Source organism: Lagopus muta, chromosome 13 (genome assembly GCF_023343835.1).
Source record: "Lagopus muta isolate bLagMut1 chromosome 13, bLagMut1 primary, whole genome shotgun sequence".
NCBI lineage: Eukaryota > Metazoa > Chordata > Aves > Galliformes > Phasianidae > Lagopus > Lagopus muta.
Window position 1 is genome coordinate 4,989,582 of NC_064445.1, and position 21,367 is coordinate 5,010,948.

At 47.7% G+C, this 21,367-nt stretch overlaps 2 protein-coding genes across 3 annotated transcripts in view; one reads left to right on the top strand and one right to left on the bottom strand.

Moving 5' to 3' along the window:
• The first annotated feature begins 1,345 nt into the window (after nucleotides 1-1,345).
• Nucleotides 1,346-14,099, top strand: F9 (coagulation factor IX). Its single transcript, XM_048959474.1, has 8 exons — nucleotides 1,346-1,461; nucleotides 3,573-3,736; nucleotides 4,026-4,050; nucleotides 6,123-6,236; nucleotides 7,761-7,889; nucleotides 9,549-9,820; nucleotides 11,231-11,348; nucleotides 13,415-14,099. Exons 1-8 carry the CDS (start codon nucleotides 1,395-1,397, stop codon nucleotides 13,960-13,962), a joined length of 1,437 nt encoding a protein of 478 aa, XP_048815431.1. The 5' UTR covers nucleotides 1,346-1,394; the 3' UTR covers nucleotides 13,963-14,099.
• Nucleotides 14,100-14,213: 114 nt separating this feature from the next.
• Nucleotides 14,214-21,367, bottom strand: part of MCF2 (MCF.2 cell line derived transforming sequence) — a 49,125-nt gene continuing 41,971 nt past the window's right edge. For both annotated transcript variants that reach the window (XM_048959472.1, XM_048959473.1), the window contains 2 exons: nucleotides 20,306-20,406; nucleotides 14,214-16,351 (listed from right to left, as the gene is read on the bottom strand). In XM_048959472.1, coding sequence (XP_048815429.1) covers nucleotides 16,311-16,351; nucleotides 20,306-20,406 — 142 coding nt within the window. In that variant the 3' untranslated portion in view covers nucleotides 14,214-16,310. The remainder of the gene's footprint in view (nucleotides 16,352-20,305; nucleotides 20,407-21,367) is intronic.

Sequence of the window (21,367 nt, forward strand, 5' to 3'; positions counted from 1 at the left end):
AGGATTTTTTTCTACCTAGGCAGCACAGATCTCACAGAGCTGTAACTCAAACTCAACATCTCCTATTTGCCTACAGCTGATGCTCCCTTCTGCATACAAAAGTAACTCCGTGCACCCATAAATGTCCCTTACGTTTGCTGCACAAAGGAACATTTTTACATTTTTGACTGATTGAACAGAATTGGTGTTTCACAAGCTCGAGCAAACACTCTTAACAACTACCCAAGGGTTGCCGTAGCCTCAGAGCAACAGAGAGCTCTCCAGCCTGCGAGACGCAGCACATCCAGCACAGCACACCGCTTCCCATCAAAGCAGCCAGCCTGTCGGGGAGCGCTCGTGGCGCTGTGAAATGCACCGTGGGATTCTCTTGCATCAACAATAGCACAATATCCATCTTGCTTTGACAACAGCACAGCATCCATCTTCCTTTGCTGGGAACTACTGAGAGCTGCCAGCTCCTCTCCCAGCCCTTGTGCTTTAACAAGCTGACAGAGCCTGCTAGCCTCCATCACGCATGGGTGTGACGTTGGACACCAGCTCTGCACTGTGCACAGGACAAGCTGAATTGGGAAGCAGGTTTTAAGGAGCAGGTCGTTGGCATAAAGCCCACAAGCCCTCTCCAGAGTAGGGTGAATGATGTCAGCTCGCTTTCCCTACAACTCCTCAAGGAAAGAGAGGAGGGGAGAGCTTTGAGCGCACTTTGTTTTGACCTTTCCAGAAATGAGTGCTTCATTTTTTTTACAGTATCCACTATTTTTCCCAAAGAAATTCCTCACCTTCACATTAAGGAAAAGTCAAAAGGGAAGAAATGGTTTCTTAAGAGTTATAAGTAACACACCATTAAACATTAAAGGCTTTGGATAGAAACCTTATTTTTGGTCAGTCTGGAGCAGGAGCGGTTGGTGAACCTGCAGCCAGAAGTCTGGTTGCTTTCCCTGCTCCAGTGACAGCACTTGTCAGGTCATCTCCAAGTGAATCTGTGCTGGCCCTTTCTGAAATGTGGGTTCCGCTGAAGGCTTTGAAAGCACTACTATGGATTTTATGTGGCAAATAACATCATCTGGATAGGAATGGGCAATCCAGTGCTTTGAAGAGGCTCCTGAAGCTGGCTTAATGTATTCTTGTGCCTTGCTCAACCTCCAAACCTGGCAGCAATATCCTATAGGGCATCAGATGACCCCTAAGGCTGCAGCTAACTAATACATTTCTTCAGCATGGATGCGTCCCCTCAAATAACACCCTCACTGTCATTCCAAGGCTCAGCAATGGCACATCTGGGGACCTTAAATTAAAGGGTTACCCAGAGCAAATAAACAGGAGCTTGCACTTTGGAACTATTGACCGAGCTCCACCACCCGAACAATTTGTTCCTAGGTTTGGGCAGTGGGAGGAAGATGGCAAAAATCCCCCTCATACTCTCCTTTTGTCTTCTGGAAGCTTTTCTTGGTGCCGAAAGTACAGGTGGGTTCATTTTAAAACCTAGGAAATCCTTTGCTCCTGGGGGTGGGGGTTACTGGCACACATAGAGGGTCCGTTTGTCAGTTCACAGTGGGACAACTTGTGCTGTCTCATGAGAGACAAGGGATCAGTGGAACTGCAGCATTTTAGAGTTCCTCTATTTGAAGCTCTGCTTTTTGTTTTCGGTTGGTTTTTTGTTTTTTTCCCCAGCTTTTATGCTGATTTTTTACACAGAAAGTTTCACAGGGATTAATTTTAAGAATGGGATTTCTCTTGAAATCGTACAGCTTTCAGAGCTCGATTCAGCCATTTAGAGCACATGCACCCACACACAAAAGGGAAAGCAAGGAACATGTCACTGGTGGAGTAACATCCACAGCTTCTGCGTGCCATCACTTTTTCCTGGAATACAGCACTGACATCCATAGAACAGTCATTGGGCTTGCCGTGTGGGAAATGTTTAAAGCCAAACCCAGCATGCATTTAACAAAGACTGTAAGGTACAGCCAAAACTGTAGACACGATAGAGTAGTTGATGGATGTGGGTAATCACACATAGTAATGCAGGCTGCTGCATGATTGATCTGTAGCAGCAACAGTTCCAGCAGAGCCTGGTTCACTTCCAGTGTGAGTACTTGGCTGGTGCAAGGCCTTTCTTCTTTTATTAAAACATTGCAAGTAACAGGTATATCAAGGAAGAAAAAAAAAAAGTGCTTTTCTAAAGTGTTTGCTTATCAATGGAAAGTGAACAGAGTCACCATCCACCCAGGTGTATTTCCTAGACAATTTAATACTCGGGTGACAGGACAGGTCTCATCGCCAGCCCAAATACCCCCTCACTTTTCCAGGTACTGATTTAGAAGTTGCTAAGCCACACATGAGCATATGCTTGGTGGGAGGATCATTTCCAGCCAGGGCAAGCACCTTGCGTGCGACCCCATGAGCCTGCCACTTTCAGTTCAAATCAAGTTCTGCCTATAAAGCAGAACGTGGGATTAGTAAACATCAGGAAAGCCAAGATGGGTCTGATGGAGGTGAAGTTGTTTTCATTAAAATGAGATCTCCCCATTAAATGGGTTAATTATGGCAGTTGCCTAGCATGTTCCACCAAGAAGAAATGAAGCAGACCTAATGAAATGCAGCCACAATCAGAGGCATGCAGCTGTGCCCATGTCTAGTTTCCCAGGCACTAACCTCAAGGAGAACGCAACAGGGCTACAAAACCAATGAAGGCTGCTCCATCTCACTCAATCCAACCTTTTCAGCCCAGCTTGGGCTCACGCCAGAGGTTGTGACACATGCTGGAGGGAAGAGAGTGACTTTCCAGTGACTTTCATACACCATATATAAGCCCCAGTCTTGCAGATGGGAGGGGATCAGACAGCCCATGGAAGCTGCATTGTTTAAACCAAGCCAGAGTTTTTCACCCATCAATAATATCTAGTGCCAAACAATTCTTTTTAACTGAAAGCATGAGGAAGGCAAAGGTGCAAGCTCCCTTTATAGTGATTAAAATCGTTGCAAAAACAATTAGCGCTGCATTGGCACAGAGACAGAAATGCTTCCTCCAACCTGGGGAGCAAGGTCAGTGCTGGCTGGGAGAGCACATGTGGTAGCAGCACGATGGACCACGTCACCAGGTGGCCGCATTGAAAAGCTGGTGACAACCTGGACATCCCCTCTGGTCCTTGGGCCAGCAGTCTGGAGTTAGCAGTGTTCACACCACCTTGCCTCAATTTCTGTGTTCAAACAAGATGTCTCTAAGCAGCAGCATGAGAAAACCTTTGGTTTTCCCTTCTTTAATAGCTTATTCCAGTTCAGTCCTATCTGTGATAGGAGGAATTCACACCATGTGCTAAACTTCAGTGCTCCTAATCACCCTGACATCAGCCAGTTTCACCTACCAACTGCTTTGACTCCGGGTTCCCCAGCTTTGGTTCAGCAGTTAAATTAGACACCAAAGAAACCTAAAGTAGGCAGTAATGCTCCCAAAACATCACTGGCCGTGGGGCAATGGGGGATGATGAACTCGTGAGAAGGGTTCTGTGGAAGAGCAGAGCCCTGCTGCCAGCCCCATGGCCACTCTGCAGCCTGGCTTTCTTTTCCAATTGCAGTCTTTATTGAGAACAAAGAGGCGAACACAGTTCTGAGCAGGACAAGGCGAGGCAATTCAAACAGGCTGGAAGAGTTTATTCCTGGGAACCTCGAGAGAGAATGCATAGAAGAAAAATGCAGCTTTGAAGAAGCCCGAGAAGTGTTTGAGAACACAGAGAAAACAGTGAGTAGCCCTGCTGCAAAACAGCCAAAAGCCTTCATCTGGACCTCACCTGTATGGAGTGCTGGGGTGAAGCACAGACGGGGGAGGACTGAAGAGCAAGGGCAACCCCATCACCCCTTGGATATCATTCACAATCCATCTGTTGGGCTGGGAAACCTCGTTAGGGGGTGGGTGCTCACAACTGGGACTACTGAGACAGTTGCTTCCCTTCAAGCCTTTAAGCTTTAGAGCCACTCCTTTAAGCCCAGGAAACAGAAACCAAGGGAATTATTTTTTTTCTCCTTTGCAGATGGAATTTTGGAAAATATACATTGGTAAGAGCTGCATTCTTCACATCCACACGCATAACATTCATCTCTCAGTGCATAACCAGAGGCTTATGGAAAGAAATATTTTTCAGCATTCAGGAATTGTTTTATCACAGAGTCACACACTCTGAACACTGTGGTTGCTCAGCCTATGCCCATCCCATTTGTATAAGAAACACAAGGGAAAAAAAGATTACTTAGCCTCTTCTATACAGAAGCAGGGTTTTTTGGAACAAACAGCACAAATCTCACTAGAAAAGAAAATAAAAGTAGTTCACACAGTGAGCCCAGGTCACCTTCTGGGCTTCTGTTTTCAGCTGCAGCACAGAGCAGAGCAAGATAGTAAGAGGTAACACCCCTCCAAGTAGTAAATGCTCTGTTCTCAAGTGGAGATCTCCAGATAGAACACAGCCTCACACAGGCTCAGTATGAACCCCTGGAAACGCCACACTAAATGGACCCTCAATATGGTCACAGCAAACAGCTGTTTGCAGTTCACACCAGTGGTCCCAAAGCTTTGCTTCTCTACCTTTTTTTTTCCCCCCCAGCATCTATTTCCTCCATTTCAACCCCAAACCCCGATGACTCCTTACCAAAAAGATTTTAATGCCCACTAAAACATCTGAAAGAAATTTTAAGTACATTTTGATAACCAAACTGCTTCGTAGACTGGCAAAGCATGCAGAACATCTCACTAGAAAACCTTCAATAATTCAGATTATTTGGAAGTTATGCAGTCCTGCATTGCAGGACTGTCCTCTGAAAAACTGTAACGCGATGGAAAGCACAGCAGCAAGGTCCTAGGCTGCAGCAAGTGAGGATTTGCTCAAATGCAACAACCACGTGCACAGAAATAAAGGAAAGAAGCTGCTTACCTTCCGAAGGCTTCAGGTATGCAGGGATCTCCAACTAGATTCCCTCACCTCCACTGCCAACCCTTAGATGAGGTTTGGGGAGGGGTGGATCCTGGCTCCATCCCTCCCAGTCACTCAGGTGCACTGTATACACCTGAGCTCCTGGGCTGGCTCTGCCTTCCCACCAGGTGCTCAATCACTGCTTCAGGCTGTAACTTAGCATTTTCACTACAAAAACCAACTGATGAAATTCAACACTGCATTTATTTCTCTGTTACTGGAACCAATTAGCCCCCCAGAAATAATGAACACCATCTATTCACTGTCATCCAGAGACCTGCCCTACTGCTCAGTTTACAGGATCTCACTGCTCACACCTGAGCTACCAAACCCCTCTTGCCCTCCGCGGGCAGCAGCAGCAATCATCATCCTATCCAAACCATCTGTGCCAACCCCAACATCACGCCTTAAGCAAGACAGTCCCATTCTGTCTTTGTTTGCAGGCTGCCTTCTGCATTCCAGCACCTTCCTCAAGGCATTGTTAATGGCCAGGTGTACTGGCAGGACATGCCTGTTCCTTACTGCTGTTGCATCGCCATTTCAAAGCGCCCTTTCCTGTGATTTAATGTTGCTTTTTTACTCTTTACTCCAGACCACCGACTTTGCAATATCAGGCATTTCTACTCCTTCGTTTCTCAAATGCAGGCAACTGGGTGAATAAAAGCCTTGGCACATAGAGAAAAAATAGAGACCTGCTAATCGTAGTGAAATGTTTAGAAAGAAACCAATGACATAGGCTCACAGCCCTAGTATTCAAAGAGGTCTCCAGACCCAGCACACACAGAGGGACAGCAGTGTTCAAACAAATTCAGATGAGTAAAACCCAACCACTCTCGATGAGACAAGTCTTTGAACTTCAGCTGTGCAACCAAGCCAGGACATGAGATCCTGCTGAGACGTCATATAAGTGAGATGAAAAAGGTAGAACTAACCCAATAGGAGACAGTGTACATAACTGGGCCTTTGGATTAAGCACTGCTGCTGATGTTCCCCCAGTGCTGACGCTGCTTGTTGTGCAATTGTGTGCCACACTTGCGCTTGTTTCCTACCACAAAAATGGAAGGCATGCAGCCTCCTGCTTGTCTTCAACAGCAGGCTTGCACTTGGCCACCACCAGACGTGGTGGACACTCATGTTTGTTAATTCTCCTGTCTTCTCTCAAAGATGGAGATCAGTGTAACTCCAATCCATGCAAAAATGGAGCCGTGTGCAAGGATGGAGTAAGCTCCTATGAGTGCATGTGCCCACCTGGGTATGGAGGCAGAAACTGCGAGATAGGTATGTACAAGGGGCATGTCTTGTGCTTGTTCTGCCTTCTTTGAAATCCCATCTGATCAAAGTGGGCATAACAATTTTCATCCTAATTGGGGGCTGTTTCAGATACGCTGCACCTTGCTGTAAGACATTGTATGAATGTGCTCGTTTAGCCTGCAGCAGCAGGACCGCGAGGGATGTGCTTTAGGGTTTAGGAGCAGATGTCTCCCTCCTCTGCCATCCCCTTCAGAGCACCAAGATGCTCTTACATGGGGCTCACTCACCCCATGTGCTCTCATTCCTTTCCATCCTCACACCAGATGCTAAGTGTGGCAGGACCATGGCAACCTCCCCGCCACGGCCCCCTGATAACGTAGTAGTCCTAATTACCACCAGCAACCTTGATTCTAAAGGCAAACAAAAGGCAAATATTTTCCTGATGGCTTGAGGAGTCTATGAAAACCAAACAGCTGATAATTTAAGCAAGAGGGATATTCAGCTCTTATATTTATAATATAATCAGAGGCTGTGCGACTCGCATAATGTGCTAGACTCACTGCACTAATAAAAGATTCTCTTTCTAGTTGTGCTTCTGCTCTGGCAAGAGAGGAGCGTACGTTAAAAAGAGCATTTCAAAGCTGCATCAAATTTAAATAGGCTCACTGCAGATTTCTCATGGAAGCGAGACAGAAACAAAAATAGCGCCCGAAGTGAGGCGTGAAAAGGATCTCTGTAAAAATAGTAAATGATGGCATTAAAATGACTACAGGAAGGGAGGTGTCCTTGAGGAGGTGGGAGTGGAGTTAATCTGCTGTGAAGAGATCTGAAAACTCACTGAGAATTAAAAGGGTGCCTGCAGATGGGTGGATTTCCACCTCTGAGGGATGGAGGGGCGGCAGTGAGGGGTGGGAAGAGGCACCTGCTGTGCACTGGGATGCTCACCGAGCCATGGCTGCCCTATGGATGCTGAAAGCAGTCTGACTGAAATGGGTCCTCCACCCCAGGCTGCACCAATCTATTGGTGTGTCAGGAAGCATGTGGTTTGCATGTAGTTTCAAATTCAGAGCCCAGCAGTAATCCTAAGACAAAGCTTTCCTGAGGCACCTAAAGGACACGGGGTGCTCTCTGCTGGCACCTGCACTACAGCTGGATTTCCGTAAGCACAGGGGTTGGAGGGGAGCACAATAGTGGGGAAATCACGTGGCTCTTAACCAAATATTTACAGCAGTCCTTTGGGGCTGCCAAATTTCAGATGGCTCCGCAGGGCTGAGTGGCTCCGACTGCACTGGGATTGATATGCAGGGATTGCTGGGGCTCAGCAGCACTTCCTGTAGGACCTCATGGCCATTTCCTTATCCTGCTGTCCCAAAGAGGTGCTCAGCACTCCCTCACTATGAATAGGGTGGGGATTTGCAAGAGGACACCAAGCACAGTCTGGCACAGCTGTAGGCAGCCACAGGCTGAGGCCAAAGGCCAAAGGCCAGGTCCCTACAGCTGCCACAGGACCATGTCAAAGAGCTTTCAGCATCTCATTTTTATTTCTTTCAGACTCTACTTGTGCTACAAAAAATGGGGGCTGTGAGCACTTCTGCAGGCATGACCCACCGCAGAAGGCTGTGTGCTCCTGTGCCAGTGGCTACAAGCTTCATGAAGATGGAAAGTCCTGTAAACCTGCAGGTTAAACCTTAATGCATTCTAAGAGAGTTGGGTTAAAGTTTCCAAGGTCTTCTCCTGGCTTTAAGAATCTCAGAGAATTTAGATGCTCTGTTGGAAGCCAACCTTGTTCACTTGCTTAGCAGATGTGAAGAGCCTGACGCTGCACTTTCCCAATGGCAGATGTGAGGCTGCACGTGGAAGACACTGTCTAAGCATCCTTTCTTTAGCCTACGTGCATGGAGAGGAGTTCAGGTGTCCAGAATTTCACACAGAAGGCAAATGCCTGTTTCAGAGGGCTGCTCACAAAGGCACATCTCATATTTCCAGATGTGGATCAGTAATTTTCTGGAGACATAACTATTATGCTTGGCTATACACAGATGGCCATTCAACCTGAGCTAGCTGAGCTATTTCTTCCAATAGCTACTACTTCATTACTGATCCTCCACCCAGGATGTCCCAGATTATTATGGGACAACAGAATATCTTTCATCCTGTAAATCATATTCCCTGAGTTTTCCCCACTCCCAGGCTGTTAAAACAGCTCAAACAACACCAGCTTGTTCAATCCCAACCCAACACAGCAGGTTCATTGAGCCACGCACACTCAGCAGAGGAAAGAGGAGACTGAGTAGAGAAAAAACATTGTCAATTAAGCTCAGTGTAACATTTGGTACCATCATATATCCAACATATGAGTGTAGTTGATATGCCACCTGGCTGGCAGGCAGGAGCCTGCACAGGAATGGGTTGAACTCCTGAAGGTCTGGCTTTCAGCAATCAGACTCTCAGCCTGAGATACTTTCTTTGCTTTCTGCTAACGGAGATACATTCTTTGCACCAGAAAGTTTCACTGCTAGCAATAACACCATCCTTCAGGTTGGGTAATTACTCTTCCTGCAAAAGCTTAACATTTCTTGGCTCTGAAGCCTTCATTCCCAACCCAGCCTCCTGGTAGCACTTTCCCTCACTGAGCACTTATTGGAGCCCTACTCCTAAGGTGGACTTTTTAAGCAAATGTGAAATCTCTGCAGGCCATGCTCACATCTGATTTTACACCAATGTTTGTTTGCACAGTGCTGTCAAAAGCTTTTCTGATCAAAGACAATGCCTGATGCTATTTACTATTTTGACTGCCACTATCAGCAGGAGCTCGGCACGCATTGCATAGGAGAGAAACGGGAAGAGCTCAGCTGAAATGAGCCCACAGATGAGGTCTTCATTAACAGGAAAATCTAAACTCAAGCATGAGTTTATTAATGTTTTCCTCACCTTGGTGCCAAGCAGGATTATCTGTACAACTGGCAGATATTATTTCCTGCCCTCTCCCAGCTGGACATTCATTGTTCTGGAGCAACTAGCTGCAGAAATGTCAGCCAACAGCCGGGCTGCCCAGCACACAGCTCCCAGGCACGCTCCCCTGTGCTCTGCTAAATAAAGGCACAGCTGTGCCACCCTGTCCAGCGTGCCCTCTGCCTTGCAAGCTTCCTTCTTTATAAAAGTAGCTCGCAATTCACATCTAAAACCCATTCTGCTTTTGTTGCTCTTGCAAATTGTCTGTATGGACGCTTTGGGGACCGATCATTTCATTCACACGCATCTCCTCGCCTGCTCCTTCCCTTGCTGTGACACTCCGAGTCATTGCACTGCCAGGCATAACCTCATCCACTTCTCCTCCAGTGCCATATCCCTGCGGGAGGATCACAGCTCCGGAGATGAGAGGAAAGGTCACCCGCACCGAAAACACCATTGAGCGCTGGAACATCACGGCCCACGATGAGGACGACGCTCACGACGAAGCGCTCGACATCACAGAGCTGCCCCCCTTCCTCCCCACCGCCACCACCACCACCATCACCACTGCTGCCCCTGCCAGGATCGTGCCGATAACTAAGAATGACACCCGTGTGGTCGGGGGATACGACAGCGTGAAGGGCCAGCTGCCATGGCAGGTATGGGCTGCTCCCACGTGCCCCCGTCAGTCATGGCCATTAGCTCCCTCTGCATCCATGCTCACCTTCCATCACATTGAAACCTGCCTCCAAGGCTGCTTTGGTATGAGAGCTCCCAGCTCATAGGAATGCAGCTTCTCTCTGCAGATGGATTTATGCCACAGCAGCAAAATTTCAGACTGGGAGTCTATCCTGGCAAACAACTAAAAGTCAGAGAGGCTTCAGCATGCTTGGCAAAGGGCTACAAAGCTCCATTTTTGATGAAGCCTTTCTGAATGGATGGGAAATCTCTTTTCAAAGTAATATTCTGATTCTGTTCTCTTGCAAGCCCTGGCACAGACCAGTGCTGATTGTGGCAATGACCCATAGGGCCCATTCATGCAGGTCAGCCAGGAGGAGTACCAGAAATCTAAACCCAAGAAATCAGCACCCACAACAAAAGCATATTCACTTACTATGAGCCCACTGAGGCTGGCTGCACTCACGAGGACCTCCACCTCACCAGACACAATCCTCCCAAATTATTTTGCTCTCCCTTTGGTCACCTGGCAGGTGAGGGTGCCCATCCCGCAGAGGTCAGGCAGCACGCAGGAGGGATGCTGTGTGTTCCCCAGGGCCCGGGATGGCTGCAGGGCTCAGGAAAGACTCCTAGAAAGCCAGCATCGGCCAGCGGGCCAGGCTGCGAGCAGCGAGCGGTGCTGCCATCCCGTGGCTGGCGGCTGGGAACGGCCGAGCGGGGGGCTGCCGCTGCGGGAGCGGCGCCAGCGGCTGCAGGGAGAGAAGGAGAAAGCCTGGCGGGATGCCGTGCCTCGTGGGAAGGACAAAATGGGTGAAACAGAAAGGAAATCCATCTTTTCAGTACAGCTCAACGAGTCGGCTGATGGATTTAATTAGAAGTTTTAGCGTAAGGGATGTCCTGGCTCGGGTCCTGCGAGTAGGATGGCACCAGATGCTCGTGTGGTACAGGGACTTAGCATCTTAGCTTCTGTTTCTCTGGTCATTGGAAAGCACTCTTACGAGGTGTGCATGGAAGTGTATTTGGGAAAGTGCATTAAAGTGGAGTTTATCATAGAATACCCTGAGTTGGAAGGGACTGGTAAGAGTCATTGGCTCCAACTCCTGGCTCTCCACAGGACTATCCAAAAATCAAACCCTATGCTGGGGCTGTCTGACCCCCAGCCTGGAGCAGGGGTCATCTAGGGGCAAGTGCAGCATGGCACCAGCAGTGTGTGAACAGCGCTGGGCAAAGAGGGCTGGGGGCACGGGGACAGGCAGGGAGCAGCTCCTGGCATGGCTGGGGCAGCACCAGCTCTGTGCAATTTAACGCAACCCATCCTACAGCCAAACCCACACCCTGCACCTCCCTCTTGGCACAAACCCCACAGCTGCTGTTTCCTTCTGCTCCTGCAGGTTCATCTGGTGGACAGCAGCGGTTTGGGCTTCTGTGGAGGGTCCATTATCAATGAGAAATGGGTGGTGACAGCAGCGCACTGCCTGAAGCCAGGGGACAACGTCACGGCTGTGGCAGGTGAGCATTGTGGGTGGCACCGCTGCTCAGTGACTCCAGCGGCTCAGCCCAACTGCAGGGGGTCGCCCCAGAGGCAGCATGCCCCTCCAGCAGGTTCTGTTGGAGCTCAGAGAGGCAGCAGGGCCCGGCTGCAAGGCATGGGGTGCTGCAGCTTCGCAAAACTAATTTATCTCTCCTTGACAAACGGTGTTTCCCCCCCCCCACTCCTGGTACCCAGCTGTTCCACGCTGCCTGCTGATCATTCAGCACAGGGCTTTGGCAAGCAGTGCAATGCCATGTTTTACAGCTATGGCAGAGTCATCTTCCCCAAATTACTTGTTTCCCTCCAGTATGATTACCCAGTGCAGGAAGCACGCTGATGGAGCTGGTCTCAGCTACAGGCAATGTTCAGAGGAGGCAGGGAAGAATCTCACTTTCTTGTATTACTGACAAAAATGAGATTCTACCTGAGCCTTGAAACACTGAATTTGTATCTACAGAAATTGGCTTATCAAGAGGACTCCATCTGCATCTTCACCTTCTGCAGCAGCACAGCTGAGCCCTGGCTGTGAGCTGTGCTGCGCCATGGTGCTCGTACTGTGGGACCAGAGCCCTGCTCTGTGCAGGCAACAGGAGGCTTGCAGCTTGCACATAGCTCCTTTATTTCCCTACCTGCCTTCAGGCACAAAACTCAGCACTGCACCCACAAACATGAGAAAGTACACAATTCTCAATGCAATGCTTTCCCCCAGAAAAGCACGTTTCCCCCAGACAGATGTTTTGTGTTCACTGCATCTGCACACCAGCTCCCTCCCCTTCCCAGCTCAGCTCTGCTGTCAGCCAGCTCCCCATGCACTGCCTGCACACCGCCCTGCAGCACTGCTCTCTTTCCAGGGCAGGAGATGGGGCAGGTAGCAAATTCAGTGAGCACAACACGGTTTTGCAGGGCTTCAGGAACTGCTTGATTTGTACTCACATCATGCACAGTGCACGGGTAGCACGTGAATCCTTCACCTCCATTCATGCTAAATGTTCAGCTTTGTTTATAGCATACTGGGAGGCCCATGGAGTGATAGCAGAGACAGAAGAAGCGCTCTCAGCTCTAATTCTTTGCCTCTCTGCCTTCATCACTGAAGCATATTTATGGGTCCCCAGCAATAGCAAGCAGCTGTTACACAAGTAAAACCCTCTCAAAGTCTCCCCCACTTCTTGCATTTACATTGTGGAAACGCAGTCTGCAAAAAAGCTGACACTCACACTGCTACTGCAGCAAAAAAATAAACCCATAGCAATCAGAGCAGCAGCATAGCCACCAGCCCCACCTCGACCGGGCAGCCAGGAGCACCACCTCACCTCTTTACTGGGTGCTGTCGCTCCTTGCAGGCACACACGGGCACACACAGGCACAGGACACAACCAGCGCTGCTGCAGATGCTGCTTAGAGGAGATCGGATGTTGTGGAGATCACAGCAGAGCATGGGGAAATGCTGCAGCATGGGTTAAACGCTCTGTGCCTCCGGGGCTGAGAGAAGCCATCCTGCTCTCAGCGTCACCGGGCCGTGGGTGAGGCAGGGGCTCGGCTCAGCACCGAATGCCCCAGCCAAGCCCCACAGCATTCCTCTCCCTCCACCTGTTGTCACGCAGGCTGGGGGGTAAGCAGCCAGCTGCAGGCACTCAGGCAGCTGCACCCTGCAACTGGGCACAGGGATCCATAGGGCAGTGCTACCCCTACAGCCCCACCAGCTGTGGGTCTGCAGAGGGGCAGGTGGCTAACGAGCAGCGGTTTGTAACAGAGATTTGTAATTCTAGAGCACCTTTCCCTTTGGTGCTAGGGCAGCGTTGTCATGAGGGCGTTCACTTCAGAGAACACATTGCCACACGCTTTGGCAAAACCCTCTGGGCTGCAGTCACTCGGTCTGTATTTCTGTATTTCTCATCACCTGTGGTGATGGCTGCCACGTGTGATGGCGATGCACGCTGCTACAGGCCTGGTGCTACACTGCTGGCTGCGGGACTGGGCTGTGGGAGCACTGAGATGGCAGCAGGAGGACACGGCTGTCACCAAGCCCACACCTTTATCTCCACAGGTGAATACAACACGAAGGAGGACGACCACACAGAGCAGTGGCGGCAGGTGGTTAAAATCCTCCCTTACCCCGCCTACAACCGCACCAGGAACAAGCACCACAATGACATCGCTCTGCTGGAGCTGGACCAGCCGCTCACCTTCAACAGCTACGTCACCCCCATCTGCATCGGCAGCCGGGACTTCACCAACAACCTGCTGAGCAACGGGCCGGGCACGGTGAGCGGCTGGGGCAGCATGCTGTACCGCGGCCGCTCCGCCGTCATCCTGCAGGTGCTCACCGTGCCCTTCGTGGACCGGGTGACCTGCCTGAAGAGCACCTCCACCACCATCCTGCAGAGCATGTTCTGTGCCGGCTACACGGCCGGGGGCAAGGACACGTGTGGGGGGGACAGTGGCGGGCCCTACACCAACAGCATCGGGGAGACCTGGTTTCTGACAGGGGTCACCAGCTGGGGTGAGGAGTGCGCCAAGCCGGGAAAGTACGGCATCTACACCAAGGTCGCCAAGTATGTGAAGTGGATCAGGGAAACCACGAGGCTCACCTAAATGTGCTGGAGGGACTGGGGAGGGGGTCTCAGAAATCACTGTGTTTTGATCGTTGTTTCCATATGAACTAATTTCTGCTCTTGGAAGAGAACCCAGTGTAAGCGTGGCAATACGGAAATAAAAAGCCTTTCTAATTAGCCGTGACTGCATTCCTGCATGCTCCACACATGCCCATGGCTGCCCACCAGTCCCCCTCCCCTGCAGCACTACATGGAGGATGGTCCCGGCACAGCCTGCGTGGTCCCATCGGGATGCAAAGCGAGTGGTGCTGGGCTGCAGCTGCTGTTTCAGACCTCAGGATAAGCACTGAGCCTCGCTCATTTCACCGCCACCACATCCAGCCAGCAGCTGATGGCAGCCTCTGTCACTGCTCGTTTTAAAATCAAAACGTGTGTGTGAATGCTGTATTTGCTCCAAAGAAATGAAATAAAGCCATCACTCAGAATTTTTTCAGAGCCATAGCAGAGGTGTCTTTGGACAGAACTGCATATTCTCATAAGAATTTATTTAACAACTTTTTAATCTTTAAATATAGATTTAACACATTTTTTTTTTTACAGGTACATATACAATATAGTTCATTTAAACTTGCAGTCAGAGAAAACTCTCTACTGTAATTTATAATAACGTACATGAAGAGCCTAGTTCAACAGCATACTTAAAGGTAATAGACCATGTCATGTGCAAAGTTTCCAATGTTAAAAATCCCAGACTGTACATTCAGAATTGCAGAGCTAGTCAATCTCATAAATTAATAAAAGCTTAAATTTAAAACGATGGAAGACAGAAAAAAGATTAAAACCATTTCATATGCAATGTGTGCTATGTTTGAGACAAATATTTACAGCTGTACCTCAAAATGTGTACTGGTACCACAAGAATAGTTACCACTATAAATTACCCCCATACTAACTTGAGAGAATCCTGCTTCTCCACCTAGTGAGCGCACTGTGACCAGCTTTAAAACAGACAGAAATAATCATCAGTGACTTAAAACCTCCCTGGTTTGATTCCCAATGGCTGAGGAACACTGGGATCTTTCCAAGCCTCGCAGTGTTCCTCAGCACAGGCTCAGTGGTCCTGCTTTGGAGATGTATGGGGCTGCTCCCAGCGCTGGCAACCCAACCCAGGGGAACCCCGGGCAGCCACGGCCAAGGAACAGTTCAACCATTCCTCCATGCAACAGTGGTCACCGAAAACACTCAGTGTGTTTGAACTCAACAGCTTGATACTGTATCTAAGAATTGATGGCTCACAAATCAAAGTCAGAACACAAAGGTCCCCTTCAGTCCATGGCATAAAACATTTTGCGTCAACGGGACAGAGCACATCCTGTAAGGCATGCATACTATCAACCCTGTTCTCAACGGCCAGATGCTCTTTGCATACATCTGCTTAAAAGTCAAACCACCTGTACCTATGTTCTACAAAAGCAAAACTAGACAAAGAAACACAAAATTAAACTGAGAATTCAATATTCCTTTTCTTCCTTGAAAATTCAACTGCTGCATTATCGATAAAGATGCTGAAAAGTACAGTCTTGTCACATGAACATCCTTAGTGCAAACATGGACATTTAACTTTGATTTATGGCACGTGTTCCAAAAGTACATACATGTAATGTAAACTTCAACACTTGCTAGATACAGGTTTCAGCCTTGGGACACTGTGGGACCCTAAAGTGATTGGCGACAACCCTGAGTTGTCAGTTCGACCTGATCCAAACCTCACTGAAATCAACGGGACTGACTGCAATGGGCTGGATTCAGACCCTAAGTGCAAAAAAGGGATCTGTAGCATTATTGCATCTTCCACATGAGTCAGCCAGATGATGCTCTTACAGAACATTACATTCACATAGCTGAAGTAGGTTTTTAAGAAAAATCCATCCATAAAATCAATTAAGCAGAACATACAGCTTCTTTGTTGTTGGTTTTTTGTTTGTTTTTGGTTTACCAAAACTCAACTCTTTGATTTGCAATCAGCTTCAACAGTTGTCAGCTAATAAGTAGATAAAGCCTTCAACCTGCAGAGGAAATTTCAAGCATCTATACAAGGTGTACTTCTCTGATGAAACATGATGGATGTCATGGAAAACAGCAGGTAAAAATAATGAAACACTGTACTTTCCATAGTGGGGGGAAAGAAAAGAGCAGAGAATGGCTTCCTTTATGACTATGAGAAGCTGCTTAGGACACCGGTCCCATTCAGTGCAGATGAAGCTGTGGAGCTCTGTGAATGTGATGAATAGTACAGGAAAACTCCAACTATTGTGCTATTTCTCTGTAACACGTAGTTGAAAGCTTCCAAGAGCATCAAAACCAGGATGCTACCAGTTCACCCTTAACTCAAGGGGAACTAAACTTTCGCGTGTTACACAGGGCAGCATCTATAAAGTAATGAAGAATGATGTTAATGTTAAAGCATCTTATTCCAAGAAACACATTGTTCCCTGTAATCATGTAACATTTGTAAAACATGAAAGAAAAAACCAGCACACTCCCGTGGTTCTCCCTGAAAGCTGAACTCCCATTAGCTTCAGTGAGAGCCCTGTCTAAGGCAGGACCACAGGGTTTGACTCGTTTCTGTCATCTATCACTTGATTATCACAGCATGGCCAGCGGTTATCGTCTCTAGAGTCCTTATTTTGTCATTGCAAAATGGCTTTCTATGGGCACAAAATAGCTGCTCTATGAGGCTGGCTGGCATCGCTGGTTGTAAATGTAGACCCTGCTTTATATTTCAAAGGCAAAAATTAACATTATCTTTAACGGACCCTGCATAATAATTCTGCTCACATAAAGCCTGTGGCTGCAATCATTAAAGTGCATGAGTAACAGTGCAAACAGCTGTGCTACATCTGCAACATGACAAGTGGCATTTTAAGCAGAACTTACACAAAACTTGCACATTTCAGCTAACATGCTTACGCTAGCTTGCAAGAGCTCAAGCATTCAGCCACGCACTCTCATCAGGCAAATTAGAACTGTGTGGCCCAAGGTGTTATGTAAAGAGCTGCCTCAAACTCAGCCAAGAGGCCACTGCCCTGGCTGGTTGGAGCAGAGGGTGCATGAGCTTTGTCCTCTAGGCACTCCAAGTGAGGGGCAGCTTAGCAGGAAGAGCACACACGCACTCACACATGCACAAACACATACAGGGATCCCCTTAAGGCTTGGAAGAGAATTTGCCAAGTGGGATGTTGAACAAAACTAGAAAATGTCTGACATATAGCACAGGAGCAGGAACATGGTCAGACCTGCATCACACTGCAAAGTGAGAGCATCGTGGCTGCCTGCATGCTCCCTGAAACAAGTGGGTGCCAGCACCTGCCCTGGAATGGAGCATCTCCCAACGGCTGCTCTGAGTGCTCCTAAGGTTTGGGCTCAATTCTGCTCTATTTCATGCTCTCTCTGAAAGAAATCAGCCTCACACAACCTTCATGCAGTCAGACAAAATCAGAACCCATCTCTCTGCCCAGATTTTAAAGGTCAGATGAAAAAGGCTGGAAATGCATTGGCCTCGTTTGGCTCTGACGTGAAAATTCTAGAGCGAACAAAATGTTTTCTTTTGCTTGCATTTGTTTACCACTGCTGAGAGAAAAGAAGAGCAGAACAAGAGCTCAGCCTCCACAAGAGGGGAGCTGTCGTGCTCCTGCACTGTCACCGTGTCACTGAGATGAAACATGTCACACATCTGCACTGGGTTTCAGCAAGGACCTCACCTCTGCTGTCCGAGCTCTCAGTTTGCTGAGCTGGGTGCTGCAGCACAGCTGGAGTAACATGGTTTTCCCTTCAGTGACACAGGTGCTGTCAGTTCTCTGTGTTACAGCAGTAGGCGGTCTGTGGAGTATAAGCAACCTGGGGACCTGCAGAGCTATTTTGCTTCCTGGCCTATTGTGGAAGAAGAGTTTGGATTCTAACCCACATTCCTGACATTCCAAGGGATGCACATCTTACACTGGGGCTGCTCCTTCTTCACACATACAGAAATGGTTTTATGCTTTAACAAGGCATCTGAAACGAGCAACATGCAACCGCTATTTCCTGAGCAGTGCTTTCTCTGAGCAGAGTTCTCACCAAACTTTTTCCATTTTGAGATCTGTGCATTAACATCTGCGATACAGAACTATTGCTGTGGCACACACATAAGAGAAACACCACAGATTTACACAGGAAACAAATCTATTCAGAAGAAAGAAGCAATGGCTCATTTCAGAAGTTACTGCTAGGGGCACAACAGGGGAAAAATTGTTATTCAAAATGAACTCCAAGCCAGTTATCTTCCTTCTCAAAGCCTCCTGGCTTAAATCCAGGCCAAGATTTACACTAAGTTTAATAAGGTTTTCCCTCCCACTTCTGCAATAGAGATTTAGACCAAAGTACTCTCTTTATCAGCTGTTACACGACATTGCCAATAGTAACCAGTCATCCATAAGGCAAATTAACTGCACAACCAGTGAAGAAGTAAAAGAAAAAAGCATCTGTATTTTCGGGATTCATTTGGCTGTTCCAAATTCTGCTTTGCACAGAGGCTCTCCCTTGGCAGGCCTGGCGCAGGACAGCGGATTTACAAAACTGGCAATGGCAGGGTAGTGGGACATCTACCAAATTCCTATCTGATAACTTCAAATGGGCAGAAAAGCTTCCTGTAACTTTAAGTTGTTAATGACTGTGGGGACCAGGAGCCAAGCACCAACACAGGAACCAGCTCTGCATGCTTTCAGCTCCTGAGAACCCCACAGGCAGCTCAGAATATCTGTGGGTTGCAGTGTGCCCTCCTGTACGCAACGTCACTCCTCAGCTGGCAAACTGTGTCTGCTATGTCAGGACCAGCCTGTCCTTCCTCCGAGGGAGGCTGGCTGGAAGGACTTCTTGCAGAGTGGAGCAAGAGCTCCATCTTCTGAAGAAGCAGAAAACAGACCCCAAACCCGGCCACATCCCAGAGCAATTAATGGCTGTAAAATCACCCACGGCATAAAATGACCTATGCACAAAAGGAACAGCTTTGTTAAATACAAAGGTGTGGTCTGAAAATCAGTTTTTAGAGTGCATGATGGCTGTAAGGACATGTCACTGAGAAGTTCTTTGAATAACTCCAGGAAATGGAGAGAAAACATCCTACACCATCCTACAGCATTGCCTGAAGTGCGTGTAAAATTAGAACCATGCCTACAGACTGCATACACAATCAGCAACAGAGAGAATGAGCAAAGCCAATCTTAACAGGGAAAACTAAGCCTCAGCACTGCTGCCAGACTCTGGTGACACGGCTGCAAACATCTGAGCAGCAGTGTAAGATGTACAGCAGCTTTCTGTGGTTCTGTCCTGTGAAATTCGTCTTACTTTGTACTCAGTGACTGTAAACCAGTGTAGAGCTGCCAATCTCTAGGATGTGGGGGTTATGACCAGTGACAGAGCAAGCCAGCATTCAAAGTTAACCAGTATCCTATTTTCAGGGTGCTTTCAGGGCTGGAGGAACCTCCATACAGACTTTGGTCCAGGACCCAGAGATAACTAGACTTCCTTTTTTATGGACAAAACCTTTGTGATTTTTTTTTCTCTGTGTGTTCTCAGCTGTTCCAGTCACAATCCCAGCCCCCCATTTCCAGCATGGTAATGAAAAACCATGGAGTGGTGATACCAAATACATGGTGAGGGTAATGGGCTGCTCTTAAGGCATCTTCTTGTGTCATCTGCTATTCTTCTTAATCTATGTACATTTACAACTAGAAAATGAGAAACATGATTTTTAAGACTAGAAGCCTTTCACTAAAACCTGGTAATTTGTTTATAAACTATTTTAATGAAGGATTAACAAGCAGAAACCAGCAGTGAGTGAAAGAGCAAGGCTTGACCAAGCGCAGAACTGAAGCCTTCCTTCCACGTGCTTTGGATGAGGCCACAGCACCTTGTGCAGCATGAGGAGGTTTTGCCTAGGTGCATCCTATTCACATGGGGTCTGAGCTACAGCAGCAAGAAGGCAAAAATGGTCACAGGAATCCCTGATCAGACTCCATTTCTTCTCCTAGATCTTCTGCCCAGTGCTCTCACAATAAAACCTATGTGTTTAAGTGCTGTTTTTTTTTGTTTCTTGTAACTTACTAGTGCCTAAAGTCAGAGAAGTGTCCTAAGGAGCCAAGAAAACAAATCCACAAAAAAGCAGTAGCTTAATTTACTACTTTTGCAGGCTTTTTGGAGTAGCTGCTTTCTTTCTTTTTTTTTTCTTTTTTTTTTTTACTGCAGAGGCAAATGCAGCCAGACTTAGTATATCAAGTGCAGTACAAATGGCTTAAAAGACCTGAATTGAGTTTTGAGATATCTCTGTTATGTGTATTATATGATACCTGCAACTTTGGCATTCCGAAATCTACAATCACCGACTACTATCTGCAGACTGTGGACAGGGATCCAGCCTTCTTTTCTTCTGTTTAGGTTTTTCACCAACCTTTGAACAACAACAGTATTAGTAAAAGAAACAAATCACCCCACAAGCAGTTTTGCATTGGCAGTGGGCACACTTTACAAGACAGTCAGTGCAACCAACAGTCTGCTCAAATCGGGGGAGCATTTTAACAGGAGTTGCGCATGCATTTAAGAATTCCATCCAACTAAATTTAGGCAACTAATTAAAAACCTTCATCAGGAACACAGTTGCCTTGGGCCCCTCTCTAGCTAATGGAGAGGAACAAGGCTCTCCAGAGCGTGAGTAACCCTGCCTGGGGTCTGCATCATTCTCCAGAAGTGCCTGTTTCTCTCCACTGACTACCAATGAAGCCCAGGACAATTACTTTCCTGCTCATGTAGTGAGATCTGAACTAACAAATACATTTGGTCTGAGAACTGTCTGCCTGGCACTGCCTAAAACTGCTATAAAAGGTGGTGAGCATGCAGTATGATTGAGATACTTTCTATCTTCTTTTTGCTAACAGCAAACTGAATTTCCCATGAAGCGTAAGGGCTGTAGATGCTGGCCCTGAATCCCCCATAGGGCAGCTGTGCCTGTGTGTTTATCCTAAGGAGAGGCTGGCTGAAGAGAGCTAGTCAGAAATCGGTCTGGAAAGGAACTACAGGCAGGAAACTTGGCCAAAATGCTGCAAAAAACAGAAGAGGGCATGCTGCCCTCTGAGACAATAAGACCAATGGTTCAACAGGCAGAACATGGGGTATAGTAATTTCCCAGGCAATGCTCCCAGTTACAAGGAGAGAACCAGCTGTGAATTGCTATCCTCACAAGCCACAGCTATAAATACAACTGAAAGATGGTCTGCAGCTATTAACCAGTTAACACTGGTTCATTACAGCCATTTGTGGGAAGAAAATGTCTTGTAATCACTCAATATTGCTATTAATAAACCCAGAGGAAAAAAGCCAACAGCTGAGCTGGAGAAGGCATAAAGTGGGCACAG